Below are 17083 nucleotides of genomic sequence, written 5' to 3' on the forward strand. Positions count from 1 at the left end.
ACCTAAACCAGAGCACAGAAACACTAACCAGCATGTGAAGCAATTCTATCCAGGCAGCACAAAGTATACRTTTTTAGAAAGTAGATTCTTGGAGATTTAAAGCATAAACTATGTACATAGCTCCCTCTGATGACCATTGGACACCATACAATGCAAGTCTCCTTTTACTTTTGTTCGTGCGTTCAACTGACAGCTGACTGGTTAAATTCTAATTGCTTCCAAGTGAGGTCAGCAAAGGTATTTATCGAAAAGGACTGAACAACAGGCTCAACACACACATGCACGCGCACGCATAAGCACATACACACCATCGCTCCAGTGCTTGATTTATGGAAACAATTATAATTCTGGTGGAGTCTTTCTGAACTGAGAAAGTTTGTAGCTACAGTAGAGTGTCTCATGTTGCAAAAAGGAGACAACAGAAATGGAGTACTTGGGTATCCAGCTCTTATCAACAGCAACAAGTAAGTTATCTGTCTTTTATGAGATCATTCAACAGTTTCTAAAGCTAATAACTTATCTTTATTTCTATATGCTAGATACTAAAAAGAGAATTAAGAGAACTASTATTAATCTGAAAAAAGTGTGAATAAAAAAACAGGGCTAAAGCTGTGAGATCTGTTTTGAAACGAACTAGAGAAAAGTTTATGATAGATTGTGCTAATAGTAAATATAAAGATATGAAGTAATCAGGAGAATTTTATCATGCATGAGAAAGCAGTTGAAATTAATSAATAGGAGATTTTTGGAAGGACCTAAAACTGAAGGCAGAACTGTGTTTACAATCAGTGTAAATGTCTGTTCATGTAAAAAGTTGTATGAGAGATATCTATTGTATATGCATTTGCAGAATTTTAAAAAGTGAGCTCAGCATATAATATATTTATGTGTAGTACTTTTCAGTAACATAATGTATCCTTGCACGTTTGTAACAATCGAGCATAAAGACTTACACATGCACCTTTTCTCACAGATCTTTTACTTCCAGTGCAAGCAGCAAATTCAAGTAGTAAAGAAGGTCACGACAACAAAGGTTTTTATAACTTGTGCCTTTAAAGGATATTCTGACTGAAGAGAYACTTAAGAAGCTCTTCTATTTCGCCATTTACTATTAAGGAATAACGATCAGAATTCTAGAAGAGGGAGCAATCTCATTTAAATGAATCTGTAACTCGTAAAGACAGAAGGCAGGTCGGTGACCTAAGAGCAACAATCTACTTGAGATTTAATTTTCATTATGTTGTTCATGAACACCCAGAACACTGCACTATAATGCACAAATGGATACTGACATGGATCCTGCCAATTTTGCTCTACAGATCATACTTTTACATTATCTTTCTAATGGGCACTGTATCTTTAGCTTGCAATGACATGACTCCAGAGCAAATGGCTACAAATGTGAACTGTTCCAGCCCTGAGCGACATACCAGAAGCTATGATTATATGGAAGGGGGGGATGTAAGAGTGAGAAGACTTTTCTGTCGAACTCAGTGGTATATGAGGATTGATAAGCGAGGCAAAGTGAAAGGGACAAGAGAAGCAAATAACAACTACAGTAAGTAATATTTTTGATTTTCCTATTTCTAAGTGTTTAGAAATTTACACATGGTTTTCTATTCTTTATCATAATTTCGAAAGAGTTCTGTATCGTGTACTGACCATTGTGTAAAACAAGTTTTCCAATTAATYGTAGAGCAGACATTTGCTATTGATTTTGAAATGCGTCATTTTAAATCCTACATTGTAGATCTGCTAATGTATTAGTTACAGCTGGGAACTATTAGCAAACAGAGAGCCTATTTTAACAAGTGAACTAAAGTTGTAAGTACGAAAATGTATAACCACCAAGTCTGCCCATAAAATACTCCTGAAACACTAAACCACATTTATATAGTGTACAAACTACCTAAAAGTTTGGTGTGTTTGAGTTAACAATGAAAACATATGCTATACTAAAAARCTCAATGGAAAGAATTATGTAAACTCTCTTGCAAAATCTTTTAGATAGTTTGCCAAGCCAGGAACAAAATCTATTATAGTTTCTGCAGTTCATTATTACAATGATCATGATGCTGAAAAAATATTCTCCCCCCTTTCTTCCAAAATCATGACTCATCTAGAGAGAATGGACATATAATATTTTACAAAGCTGTACCAAGTATGAATTCTGAACTGGAAAAAGAATTGCTGTACTAATATGTATTTTCCACACAATATCTATATAAACTTCAATTTACACTTGAAGGCATCAATTTTTACAGTCACTATTTTGCCACTTTGTCTTTTGTGTTGTTACAAATTTATTGTTTATTTAGGGAAACATGACATCTGCTTGAAAAGACATTACTAAGATATAAGGAGAAAATACATAGGATTATTTTTAAAAAGTTATAATGAAAAGGGGCCAGGGACATGCTGGTCCAGTGTTTAAAGACAAATAAAAGGACAAATATAATTCCAAGAATGCTGTTAAATACAGTTTTAATTTGTTGTATATAATTATGTGCTTTTCATAACAGCAGCAGCAAAAGAAATCAATAAATCAAACTTCAAGAACTGTGTGTTTCAGCTGAATGCTTGTTTCCTATCAGAACAGCACTTTCGTGTGCTTTGAGCCTGCCTAGTGGGCTTCATAATTTATTTCTTTACTTCATGACTATATTAACGGCTTGGCAACTTGTGTGGCTAAAACTGCATCGCCTAATGTTACTGTTTCTTTTAAAATTTGTTTCTATATGTGTACTTTCTTCCTACACTATTACACAGTGAATATTCCTCTGAAAGACAACACATGGCCAGCAGCCAACTCAATTATTTGGTCCATACTCAAGAAGACTCCTTTTGAGTTTCAAGAGGGCATTGCTACAATAGACATCCATAGGGCTAGTTTTTGAAATGAAATGTTGTTGTCATAAAGTCATTGGAAAAATTGTTGTTGAAACTGGTTCTTCTAAATTAATGAAGATAAGTGAATATTCACAGTACCAATCATTTTCTGTTATTATTTACAAACACGTTATGACAGTATCTAAAGCTGAGTAACTACACACACAGTTGCTTTTTTTAATTCCATGTTACCCGAGTAAAAAGTTTGTTAGCAAATTAGCATTATTTCTAATTCAAGCAGAGGTTCTCAGTTCTCTGAAGGATCCAATTCTGCTTAAGCACTTTAATGACACCTTTAAACATTCTGTAGTGAGCCCATTAGAGAACACCAGATCTCTTGTGCCAGTGATGTGGTCTCTTGCAGTTTTCTGAACACTTTATGATAATTCAGTGATGTAACAAATTACAGAAAGGCAAACTTGAGTCACTAAACCATTTCACTTATATTTCAGTGGAAAAACAATTGAATCCTTTTTCTGGTAAACACAACGAGTATCAGGAGAAAAACCAAAATTTTAATGGCTATCTGGTAACTGATGTGCACTGTGATGAACTGTCATTTAATCTGGCTGAAGTATGTAGGAAGTTCCCACCRTCTTAAGTCAAATACTCCAATTTATTGTACCTTAGGGAACAGGATCCAAATGCTTTTGTTGGACAAGTAGAATAGGCAAATACAGACAAAGAGGACTAAAAAAAAGTGAACACTGATAATCTGGATTTTCTGAGAAACTCAAAAAATTAGCTTTGTAGTATTATTGTAGAAACACTTTTTGTCATACCCTTTGTTCAACAAAAGATGTAAACAGCTTTTCTGAAGATGTGCTTATGGCTGTCTACTAAAATTCATAACCATAAAAAAAATATTATGTGAGGGGGCAAAAAGCAAAACAAGCAAACAAACAACAAAGAGGGAAAAAAAACCCCTCACCTGGTCTAGTACACCTTCCCTAATAAAAAAATTTTAACATGAGAACACTAAACAGGCTATTTTTATCCAGGGTCTCTAAAAAGCATAATTTTAAAACCACACCCATGAAAAGGATGTATTTTTGTGTGTGTTCTCTCTTCTTCCATGATTTCCAGTTCTGAAACTTAGTAAAAGGTAAATCAAACCTGTTTCTTAGGCTGGAATACCAGAACCGCTGCAGTCAAACTAATCAATGGACATGAAAAGTGTTACTCCAAGAGGTTTCTTCTCATTTTATCCTAATTTTACACTAACACAACAAAYAAAAAGAATTCTTTTCCCTTATGAAACTGCTAACCTGTGCTACTAAAATAAAACATGAAATAGCATATTTTTATCTATCTTAACTTAGCTTCATGAAGGAACCTGCCCTGACAGTTTTGTAGATCAAATGAACTACTTCTTTGCAGCCCATGAGATGTGAAGCATGAATATTGTGAAGAACAATCTTCACATTGAGAAATGTCTGTAGAAAGATAATTTCATCACAACTTTGGCAAGTGCCAAAATTCATAGCGGTATTCTTATCAGTAGGGACTATGGGAATTTAAGATGGTGAGGAATTAGGGCCTTTGTATTTCAAACTTCTCTGGTTACAGAATAAATTTACATATACACACAATACTACAAAAGTAGCAGCACAAATAGTGAAAGTGTGAACATTTTTAAGGTTTTAAGTTAACAGCCACTGTATTAAATGTGTGTGGATTCAAATTTCATGRCATAACTAAATGTTGAACCAAATCCTCACTTGGCAATTGTAAATAATCTGTATGTGTCATTCACTTGCTTCAAAAGACAATAGAATTCAACTGCTTAGTTCAAGAAATAAGCGTGCTGTCTCAGTGCAGTGAATTGCCAAATCCTGTTCACAGCAGTGATGACCTTGTTAGGTACCCAAAGAATGGTTCTGTGCACATTTCAGAAAGCAGTAGAGCCTTCTGGTGGACATAAAGGTGATAACTCAAGAGTGAACTAATCAAATCAGAGGACAGTGATCTCCACTAAGCAGGGGAAATCACTTTGCACCTGACAGCTTTGCTTTCAGTCTGAAAACTAAATGGCAGAGTGAGAATTGAGAGTCACTCACTGAAAACTAAAGCAAGAATTAGGCAGCAGCCAAGAGGTTAGGTCACCCAGAAAAATCTGTCATTAGTCATAAAAAAATTACCCTTTGACAGAAACTTACTATAACTTGTTGAAGCCTAAACCTTTTCAAAGAAAAAAATAAATTTTATATCTTGCTCAAGGAAAAGAATCTCAGTGGGCACACAGAACACACTTTTTGAATTCATGATTGTAAAATGCAAGATTGACTGAACGAATCTTGGAGTTAACAAGGGAATTTGCTAACTCTTAATCTTTGATAGAAAGAGAAATCTCTCCTTACCACTGTTTACTCTTTCCTTCATTTCAGTTTGTATTTCAGAATTTTGTCTGATTCCACTTAATTTTGGTTAAAGAAAAAAAAAAAAGGTAGCAAAAATCAGTTTGTTTTGACCCTATCCAGGAGGATTTATAACTATGTCTGGATGATGCTTCAGGACTTCCCATGCTCTGTTGCCTTTGGAATCTCATTTTAAAGACTTCAAAGGGTCTCTTAGTTACTAGAAAAGCCTTCCCGGAACCTGAGTCCTAAGATGTCTGATCCTATCATATTCCATGTGTGCTCTAAACCCAGAAAGTGCCTATTTCCTCTTCTTTTCAGTGGATAAAGCCAACAAAAAAAAAAAAAAAAAAAAAGTAGAAAAAGCAGTCTAGTGAGATCTTGACATAAAATGGCTGAAATCTTGATTAGAATTTTATCTTGGAAAACTACTTCTGTTTCGACCCAAATCCAACAAGTCATGGTTTTCAGCAACATTCAATTAACTCCAACTCAGTCTTGCTCAAATGTAAACCCTAGCTGATGACTTTGTACACATCTTAGTGGTTAAACACTCCAACTTGCTTAGAAATCAGAATTACTTCCACTAGCATTTTATATACTCTTCTTAGCATAAACCAAATGTATGTATGCTGYGTATAAATTTTATTTCAGTCACTTAAAAACATATTACATAGAGAAACTAGAAGATTCAGCTTCTGAAAATCAGGTATTTCAAGGCAGGTATTGATGGATTAGTTTCAGTTAAGGATTATGTGTGTTCCAAACAAACAGAAAGTCTGTCTCTGCAGCTGCATTCTTGATTTTTCAAGAGGTTGTTGGTTCAACCAACACATTGATGTCAGGAGAAGACAAAGCTATATCAACATGAAAATGCTTTTGCTTCACATCAGTACTCTGCTGATCTTTATAACAGGAGATTTCACTCAAATAGAAATATATGCATATCCTCTCAAAACCTAGCCCACAGCACCAAGAATTATTTCCTCTCCCACAGTGATTAATCAGATATTCTATTATATAACAGAATAATTATATATTATATATTCTAAATATTCTAATACCAGACTTCCCTGCTGCCTCTCCAGTTCTTTGGCACTGGGGGGATGTACCAGCCCTCAAGTTTCAGCCAGCAGAGAGATCCATGYCTGTCCCTCAGCCTATGCCTTATCACAAATATCACAAATCCCAGGTTTTCACCCTCAGCTGCTGCTGAACATGGGTTTAACAACGATGCAAACCACAGAGCCAGCTGAGCTATATCTGTTTTACAGCTTCCATCGACTTTTTTGGTAAGTGTAGCCTTTGGGGACATGAAGAGAAGAAAGCAGGGTGTGAAGCCTTGAACTATTGCAGCAAGATTCTTCAGGTCTTACGTCTTCATCACCTTGTCTATTCTTAGGCATTTACCAGCTGAAAAATAGGTGTAAAGCCAGACGGTAGCAGTTTATATTCACTTTCTTCTCACTCTTATGAACAAAAATGATTGCATAAGCTCTGTGCAAACTGGGAAAACTCAAACCTCTGGACTCAGGCCCAGGCAGCAGCTCCACATGTTAATATATACTAACAGGGCTATGCCTGCCTGGGGGAGCTTCAAAACTGAGCTAACACCAGTCAGAGCAGTGAAAAACATCTGAATCTCTACAMATTGTCCTTACTGATTCCTTCGACCTTGATACACCCTCATAGTACAGCTGTGACTTGGCAGTTTTTCTGAATCTCTCAATACTAAGTTTTATCAGAAATGAGAAACATGCATTTTTATGTAACGATCAATGAAATTTAGCAGCCKACTGCAGAAGCAGTTACAGGATACTTTTAAAAAGATAAATTACAGCCCCTTCTCCCCCACAGCTTTCTCGACCATACTGTTTAAAATTTCTGAATCTTCAAAAAGTTCAGTGTTGTATCATTAAGCATGCTATTGCCCCATCCTGAAGAAAATGTGCTGAAGTGGCCTTGAGCTGAGACTCAAGAGACTTGAGGCTAATCCAAACTTCTAAGCAATTTGCTTACAGACTGAGAAAACTCTTCAAATTCTGTACCCCTATGAGAAAGATATTTTCACTTCTCTGTAAAGAGCTTAAAAAAAGTATTAGTGAAAAACCTTCCAAACCACAAAAGAATTGTGTGTTAATATTAGAAATAATAAATAATTTGATAACAAAACATTGATTGACTAACAGAAAATTAATTRGAGTACCTGAAGTCAGTAGCTAGACAGAAAAACACAGAGCTCAGGTGAATCCTAAAGAAGCAATTTCCACACAGGCAAATAGAATTAGGTAGAAAATGTAATTTCTTATGCAGTAACTCTTGCAAAAGAAATCCATATACCCCCCTTCACAGTTTCCAACTTTTGTACTGTTTGAGTATCTGAAAGTGATTGTTTCAGATTTCTAGGATCCTGGAATGCAGAACAGCATTGGCTTTCCTCTCCATCTTCCTTAAAGCTTAGGAACACCAAGCCTCCTAAACCCTATAATTATACTGCTCCATACTACAAGATCTATCAACTAGCAGCATATTTTGGAACACTTTTCTCATCAAAACAGAGTAAGTTTAGGCAAATGTAGGCTGCTAGTCTTCGTGGGTGGCAMACTGCTTTCATTGCATAATTGTCTATGACTATATTTGGCAACTGTATTTCAATTGTCTTGTTTGACCTTTGACATTATTTTTAATTCTGGATACGAAAGCAAGATCAAGTAAGACTTCTGGTGTATGCAATTTAGAAACATCATTAATTAAAAAGTTAATAGTGAGAATTTTTATGGCAGTAACATAGTAGAGGTTAACAGTCATAGCACTGAATTGTCACACTTTAAAACTTTCATAACACATGACATCATTTGTAAATGGAAAAAATTCTTTGTAACAATTGGTGTTGAAAAGTTAGAAGCGGATATTCAAGATGTGGCCTACAACTTCATGAAAACRCACCAAAAAGCAATAAAAATATCAATGCAATCAATAGATTCTTTTGACTATTTAGCTTTTAAAACCTAGAACAAAATGAGAATGAAGTCATTAAAAGGTCTAGATACTCTTTTTAAAATACTGAAAGTCTTCCTTCTGCATCCAGTCTTTCAAAATTAAGCCCAGTATAAATGAAAACAGCAAACATGACCATCCCATGGCATTGATACCCACAATAACTTCAACAGGGATCAACAACACCACTCATCTCTATCGCTTCAACAATAACCTTTTGAATATTCCCATAACCTGTTGGGTTTTTTTAAGGCATTTCCTTGCATTAGTACTTCCATTTTTGTTAAGCTGGCTTGCTTCCTTTTAAATGTGTCAACAGACACTGGGAGGTGCTATAGACTATAAAAAGAAGGTGATCAGACTTGTCCTTGGCTGTTTTGATACCTTGAAATCTTAATATTTGTCTAACTAGAAGGTAATGTATTTCAAAGCAGAAAAAATAGCCCCACCTAAAAGAAGCCCATTTTCCTTAATCACCTGTGTTAATTTTGTTTTATTAAGACTTTTAAATGTCACATGGGCTTTGGTATTTCAATCAAAAGTTAAATGTTCACAGTAAAAAAAAAGAGGGGAATTTATGGTTATTAAACACAGAAATTATTTTCGATGAACATACATATTATGTAGAGCTGAAAAACATTGGACAGAAAAACAATAACCCAAATCAACATCAAATTTGGAAAAGGCTATCTGTGAATCTGTGCTGCCCAGGTGAACTGGGGCCACTGTTCAGTGGGTGTTTGTGTGCACAGCTGGAATGCAGTAGCAAATGTGGAGTTTTACATGCCAGGTGCAGTGGAAATGCTCAGTGCTCTGGCTTCTKGTATAACACATACACAGCATTACATGGTGATGATAGATTTGCCCTTGGAGCAGTCTACGTGAACTCTACGGGTGGCAATGTTCAGGCTCTCCAGCAAGCCACTAAGSAGCTGGATTTGGGAGAAAATGGGGATCTAGTCAAAGGAAGAAGGCAGCAAACAGTGCAGTGATTCCATCCAGTGTTTGTGTAGCTGTTGTGACAACAAGATTTGTACTCCCTGACAGAAACTGAAGTAAAACAGAAAGGATAACTGAATCCTGGAGAGTGCAGTCAGTACTGACACAATGGGAAACTGCAACTTTCACCAGCTTTCAAAAGCAACTTTAACTCCACCATGCTAATTTATTTCCTTTGGAACAGCCTGGGCAGCTTGGGGACTGCACACAATGTGCAAGATGATACACAAAAATCCAAGCTGTTTTTGAGCACTTATTGGTGAAATTTTACAAGGATTTAGGGAACTGGCTATGTAAATCCATCACATAGTGATTCAAATAATGAGACTTGCTTGACAGAGCTACCTTATAGCAAGAGACAGACTTACACTGTGGGAAAGGACCTCCCTCAGCAGCAGCCCTTTGTGTTTGCTTGTGTGGGGAAACTGCACCTGAGAAGCCCTGAAGTCATCACAGCCATGTCACTTCCCAATGCTACAGCAAAAAAATTGTAATACTAAATTTACATAAGGACAGAGACAAATACCTGTGCTCAAAGTGAGATTCATCCCAGCTGAATTCCACACCCAGCACTAGTGTCTGCATTAGTTTCGCACCATCTCTGCAATACCATGCTACGACATAGCATAGAAAGAAATCTCTGCCATGCACTCAGCACACCTCTGACAACATYTGAACAGCAAGTGTGATAGAACTCACACAGCACTCTGCCTACGAACATTGCTGCCAATCAAAAGGTAAATTGTACACAACTACAAGYACTTTCAAACTAACTGGTGACAAAAAAAACATTCTTCCAATTTAAGTGAGCTCCACTCTTCCAACCAAACATAGCATTTTTTACTGAGCATGGAGATTCTGGTCGGTATTTCCAACAAAACCAAACAAACACCAAAATCAAATAATTTCCAGGGCAAGCAAATTCTTTAGCGCACTCTAAAACACTCCATACCAATCAGAAAAAGAAAGAAATAAATTTCTTTATGTCTAAATTATGATTCCAAAATGACCTTTCATCCACTCAGGAAACAAAATACCACCTACCACACAAGGTAAGGGACCACAAAAGAACTACAGAAAAAACCCAGTGGGGAACATGTGGAGAGCCCCTTCCTGTTAGGAGTCTTCTCCCACCACTGGCCAGCTCCAAGGGCCTGGCTTTGCCCTCCTTCCTCTCATTAGTGTGCAATCAGGCWCACAGGGGCTTTGAGCCTCTTGCTGTGTTTTGCATCCTGCCACTCCATCAGTACTGGCTGGCACTGTGTTTCAGAGCTGAACACTCTGTCTGAGCACCTGCTTCAGCAGCCAAGAAAGAAGTTTTCTTACTGAGGCTGTAAAAGACAAACAGTCTGGCACTTTTTCCTCCTTGCTAACAGTGTAACAGCCTCATACTTGGGAGAATTTGTATTGGACTTCGTAGTTGATATTTATTACTTCAAAGGAAATCAAATATTACATCAGTTTTGAGAGTAGCCTTAGGAGAGTCTGCTCAAATTATAAAGCAAATGGCAAGAATCCTAGACCACTTATTCTTGTCCCTTTAGATGCCATTTAAGTTGAGCAATGAAAATAATACAGCTATTAATAAAACCAAGCTTTTAGATATTACGCACCAATTTCAATCACAATGTTTATGCTTAGCCTCCTTGACCAATATCAAACTAAAATCATTTAACTTGCCTTCATTTCTGATTGCACCCTTATGTGACTTGAGAAATTCAGTCTATATTACTGAAGAGAACTGTCATGCAACTAAATACAAAAAAAAATAAAATTACCACATCTTTCTAGAAAAGTATTACCACATATTTCGCAGAAATCATGCTCTGTTAATTTTGTAGCTAAGTAATCTGGTGTTTTGAATTTGAATTCCTCTAATTTAGTCATATTATTCTAGGACACATTCTGATGAAAACTTCTGAAATGGCACTTTCATCCAGAGGGAACACTGGAAGCAAAACCAGCCTTACCAAAATCATATCATTAGACCAAAAGCAGAATTTTCATATTATTCACAATATATAAGGCAAAACCCCCCTTAATTTAGTTTGGTRATGAACAGCCTTACTCTGATCCAGGCAGATTATTTAAGAGAAACGGATGAGTTACAATGGCTATATCATTTAAGCAGAAAACGATCTAGTGATAAAAGATATATTTATCATAATTATTGTGAGAAATTATTGGAGAATTATTCAAAACTGTTCAACATTTGAAATGTAATCTACTTCTATGTTTGTCAAAATAAGACTTTTTATTTTTAGACAACAAAATATTCCGTAAACACAAATAGGTATCTGTACCCTGTACTTTTCCCATAGGATATGTAGACAACCTAGAGACAGTTCTCTGAAAGGCCTAACAAGTACTCAAGGGACAGTTCTAGATACCTTAAAAAAAGGCAATACTTTAGCCTAAATCCCGTATCATATATATGGTGCGTACATTTCTACATCACTACAGGTGATAGCTACAAAAATGTGCAAGTAGCCACTGTCATGCAGCTGGGTAAGACAAAAATAACAGAACCCGTGTTTCCTGACTTTGTTCTAATCATTTGTGATTATCACAAGTGATAATCTTGTATATCTAAGATACTGGTATTTTTCTCCTGCTAGGGCTCAATTAAAATCATRACTGCCGTTACAAAAATCTTTTTTCCCTTTCTTCTTTTTCACATCGCTGTTCACTTTTTTCTGTCAGTGATATWATTTTGTTTAGGGCATCCTTATTCATACGTCACAAAATCGGATGAGCATTAGTTTTGTATAAATTATTTCCCCAGTAGACTACCCGGATTCCAGAATTAGAACATGGGTAATCACCCCTTTTTAGGTGATGTAGGAAAATGAACAATATTTCTGTCTGTATACAGCACTGYAAATATTTTGGATTTTGGATCACAATTTATTATATTGTCTTCTTGTTCATACTTCAGCAATGCAGTTATGGGTGTTTTCAGCTGAACTGAGCTTAGCAAGTAGAATTGTTTGTTATAGTGCTCGTTTCATGAGTTTACTCTCCGACACCAGACCCGTCACGGTGGGATGATTCCTTTCTTTGTTTTCCTCTTAAGACCTATCTGGCAGCTGCACCCCAAACTAGGCTCTGTCAATGGACTCCTATATATACATCATCTCTTAATCTACATCACAGGTGATATTGTACAAAAAAGTCTGATTTGAGCCCTGTCAGACTGTGACATATTTGTTTCGTTAACATAGATTTCTACATGAAAAAAACAATTCCCACTCTGTGTGCATGGTATTTGACTGAAATACATTCTCAACAGCACAGAGATGTAATCAACATGAGAAAGTAATTGTCAAGAAGTACAGCATTAGCTCTTTCCAACAAAAAGGCAAAATATGGCTTTTCTATTCATGCTGACTTAGGGATGTACTATGGAAAACTATCACTGAGTCTAAATAGTTGCTGTTGAAAGTAAAAAATATTGCACAGCTGTGGAGGAGTTAAGTTACTGACTAGTGGAAAAGCTATCTAGCCCTGTGATTCATTAGGAAAAGTTTGCTCAAGAGTTGAAAGACCTATATTAGGAAAGAGACAAATACATGGCATTTGTAAAAGCCTGGCTCTACTGAAATCAGTAAAAGTTTTGTTACTGATGCCTATCCATGGCTGACCAGTTTATTTAAAAATAYGGCAAATAATAACTATTGCTTCTGAAAATCCAGGTGCTTTTACTTTAACATACCATTTCATAACATTGGTAATAAATACTGGGCATAAAGAAAAATGAAATTCCTGTTCCACTATKAATCTCTTCCTGCCTTTCAAGTCAGAAYKACTTATTTATCTTACCAATATCTAYRTAGGAGTAATGCTGCTAYCTCTATTTATTCTACCCAAGATATGGCCTGAAAAGTGCAATACATCAGAATAAACTCAGTTTAGCAGTWATCACTTTTCAAATATATGTGCAAATTTATATTTATGTATGAAAGATATAAGTTTATTCTAGGTTTTTTCTGACCTATATTAAAACTACAGATTCACATTTCTATATAGACTCAAAACAGATAGCATTATTTATRGTGAATATGTATTTGATAGCAGAAGCATAATCTCAGTTTKTAAGATTTTTTCCTACCACTGAACATTGRCATTTACATATGAATAAAGAATACATTGATAGTCATGGGGGAATTGAGGTCGCACAAAAAGACCAAGTAAAGAGCAGCAAAAGTACTTTGTTTATTTTTGTGCAGTAAAAACAATCATCATCTCAGTGAACTTTGGTAATGTTTCTCCAGCTCTTTGTTGCAATACAGCTGAAGTCACAGATATTTTATGCAAAGAAAGAAAAGGTTTCTTCMCCACTTTAAGTGCTTGGAATAGGCATAATTGTTTCAGTTAGAGCAAAAAGCATAGCAAATCCTTTACTAAGAACAGGTTTTCTTTATACATTTTAGAACATACCACTAYGGGCACAGCCAAGCCCTGCTCTCTTTTAACCGTATGCTCTTCAAGGCAGTTCAAAAATTTCCTGCTAAGTTCAATGTTATGCAGTCACTTTTATGCTACAAATACTAGGAGAGAATATTGCCATAAGGAATAGAAATGATCATAAATATAATGCASACTCAAAAAGGCTGTCACACTGAGTCTGCCAATCACAGAATTACGCAAGCTTAACACAAATCTCTCACAAAATAAAAATGTAAGAGCTGCAAACCCTTTATTTGCATATGCAGCTTCTGCTACCCAGTCCAGACTCTAATATTAAAACCCCGCTAACCATTGCCTAAATCCTCTAGCTTTATAAATCTGTGGAAGAAATCTCTACCTGTAATTTTGCTTCCTTAAAACGAACATTTTATTCCTCCCTGCTTAAACAAGGTCCTTGTTTAAACACATTAGCTGAAATGCATGTTTTCAAATATCTACAACTCATAGGCCAGCTGTTYTCCAGATTTTAAAGGGGTCCACATATTCTGCTGCAGGTTGCTTATGTATTACTGCTATAGAGCTCATCAAAATTTCATGACACCAATACATATAAAAGCAAACTGTAGCAGAAAAAAATTGAAAAGTGGAACATTCTCAAAGACCCCTGACTGAAGCTGTCCTCAAATGCTTGAGGGGTATGAAATCAGCCATTTGTTTCAAGATCAAGAGAAAAGTATGTCTTTACACTTATGCCAATGCACTGCGCTGTTGTCTATCAAACAGGTTGTTTGATTCTTGTCAGAGATGGAAATTTGGAATTCCACCAATATTACAATATGGATGCCAAAAAGGATCTGAATTTAAGTTATTAAATCCTTTAACAGACTAGTCACAGATATCACAGATACCAGAGAGCTGAGAAAACAAAGTACTGCAGTTTAYAGGCACAGGAGAGCTCACATCCTTCCTTAGGCAGTTCAGGGCCACAAGAAACTTTCCTTAGTTACAAGAGAAGGTAAAGGTAAGGCAAAAGTAAAGTGAAAGGTAAAGGTAAAGAAAGAGGTTTCTATCATATTTTATGTACTTTCCTCTGGTTAATTGGGAGAATACTTTATGTGGSGTTCTTGGTGACAATGCAAAGGAACAGTGGGTAAGAACACAAGGCAGCTTTCTAGCATCATAGTTGCCCTTTCTTTTGTCCCCTCTATATATCTTCAGTTGATATAAACTGGTAACTGAATTAAAATAAATACAACTGCAGTAATTCACATATGGCGATATAAAAATTAGAACAAAAAGCAGTGGGAAGCTGGATTGTGTACAATAATACACTAAAAATGGTGAAAAGTTAATTAAAAATTTAAAGAAATGTTTTACAGTTTGTCTAATACWATGCTCTAGTAACTGTTCAGTACTGATTACTTATTCCATTACATTTTTACCTTAGCTATGACTGATAACTTATTGTCACAATACAACATCATAACACATTAGAACATGAGTTCTACAGCACTGATTTCTACTTCTAGGGTACAAGTAACTGTCAMTGAAAAGTAAGGCCACTATTTCTATATCCCAAAAAAAAGCAAAGCACAGAAAGGCTGTGGACTCAAGAAAATATTTACATTACTCTAGCTGAAATAGTTTTCTCACAGACTTCTGTATATTATGCATGTGGACAAAACTAAAAATTTTATCACCAGCCTCAAGATGGTTAATACCTGATTTCCTCTACATCCTGGCATTTGCAGTCAAAACTGAAAAGAAGTTTCCAGATTTTCCAACTGGTCAATTCGGCTGAATTTTAAAAGGCAGATTTAAAATCACACAAATAATTACAGAATAAAAGAGAAATTTGTCTGCAGCTCCTATAGTCTATTTGCTCTGGTAATAGCAACTGGTCCTGTGGCAAAGGAACAATTTTCTCCACTGCTGCTGATGTTTTTGACATAGAATTGTAAAGCGAGATAACAACTAAAGATAACAACAGCATRACAGTGATACATTGACCAATATCTGGTCACGTCAAGAAAAAGAGAGATTTCAAAGTGGTGCCTGTGTGTAATGGCAAATATTCTACTGATTTCCCTAAAGTCAGGCTTCCAGTCAGGCTTAWATTTTAGAGTGGTAGAAAAAGGTGTGCAATTAGAGGGAAATTAATTACTTTAGGCAAAATTMAGACAAGGAATGACTTCAGCTATTTGAAAACAAACAACGATGGTAGGAAAATTGACTCACATTTTGATCCATGYACCGAGAAAGCCAGGAGAAACATCTGCTTAAAATCCCAATTTATTTATCAGATTTGAAATAGATTATTCGATTTGTTTTGACTTAGAGTGGGTTTTAATTTTCTCCTTCTACTAGTTTATATTTTCGTCTTTGGTCTTACACAGATTTCAAAAGTTCAGCTAAATCTAAATTATTTGTCAGCAGTAAACCAGACCAATTTGAGAAACCATACATATAAATTTATGTCCAGCAGTGTTTTGAAGGCAGGAGTGAGCCAGCTGGTTTCTATCAATTCCCACTCTGTGATGCAGCAAAGGGTTGGTAAGATTTCCTTAGCAGCTTCTTGCATTCTGTACCTTGGAAGGAATKACGTAGTGCCTGCTCGTGTTTTTCTAAACATTGTAATTGATATATTCAGATGTCTGACTTCAGCTGTCCCTGCACAAAATAGCAGATCTGATCTGGAAATTGAACTCMAATCTATCCAGTTGGACAGTGCTTGCCCTACATTTTACGTAACTACTTAGAGTAGGAAAAGATGTCTCTCTTCAATAGGGATTGCAGTGTCCATGACTGAAATGATCTCTTAACTATGTGAAATAAAATTTTGCTGTCTAGAATTTCAAACCATTTAAAACTATTTGCTTCTATGCCATAGGCCCCTAAGGATACCTTCAAGCTCTGGAGTACTGCAGTCACCTTCCTTCTTATGCAACCTTTCTGAATTTAATTTATTTTAAATTATTTTGGTTATTAACTACTTCTGGGACCATTTTCACTGTTAAAAATGTGTTGTATGATATATTGTAATATATTAATATATTAAACCCATAACACATTGTAGAATGTAATTAAGATCRTTCTCCAGGCACTTAATTTAATATTTGCTTTTAGCAATTTGTCTCAACAATGTACAATTTTAAGTTATCCTGAAAGAACATAGGAAGGTAGTTCCTAGATTCAGTTTCTCCCCAGAATATGGCTCTGCTCTTCCATCAAGTCTGTTTCAGGAACCAGAAAAGCTGCCACAGGAACAGCTGGAGAAGTACAGCAACACAGAACAAACAGCAAGACCTTGATCTCAGGGAATRTTTCATATAAAACCCAGCAGTTTCTATGTTGGATTTATTTTTGCCCCCTTTAGCAGAGTAAATCCAGCAGCCAGTGCCATGTTATATTTAAGCTGATTTTGCGACTGC

General features: G+C 35.9%; 1 protein-coding gene across 3 annotated transcripts in view; it reads left to right on the forward strand.

Moving 5' to 3' along the window:
- Positions 1 to 218: 218 nt before the first annotated feature.
- Positions 219 to 17083, forward strand: part of FGF7 (fibroblast growth factor 7) — a 28362-nt gene continuing 11497 nt past the window's right edge. Inside the window, exons 1-2 of one of the 3 annotated variants that reach the window (XM_057369906.1) lie at positions 219 to 464; positions 974 to 1558. In XM_057369906.1, coding sequence (XP_057225889.1) covers positions 1273 to 1558 — 286 coding nt within the window. In that variant the 5' untranslated portion in view covers positions 219 to 464; positions 974 to 1272. The remainder of the gene's footprint in view (positions 465 to 973; positions 1559 to 17083) is intronic. The other 2 variants (XM_057369907.1, XM_057369908.1) reach the window with 2 other exon arrangements.

Source organism: Malurus melanocephalus, unplaced genomic scaffold, assembly GCF_030028575.1.
Source record: "Malurus melanocephalus ecotype Western Australia unplaced genomic scaffold, MMel_1.1 scaffold_116, whole genome shotgun sequence".
Lineage (NCBI taxonomy): Eukaryota > Metazoa > Chordata > Aves > Passeriformes > Maluridae > Malurus > Malurus melanocephalus.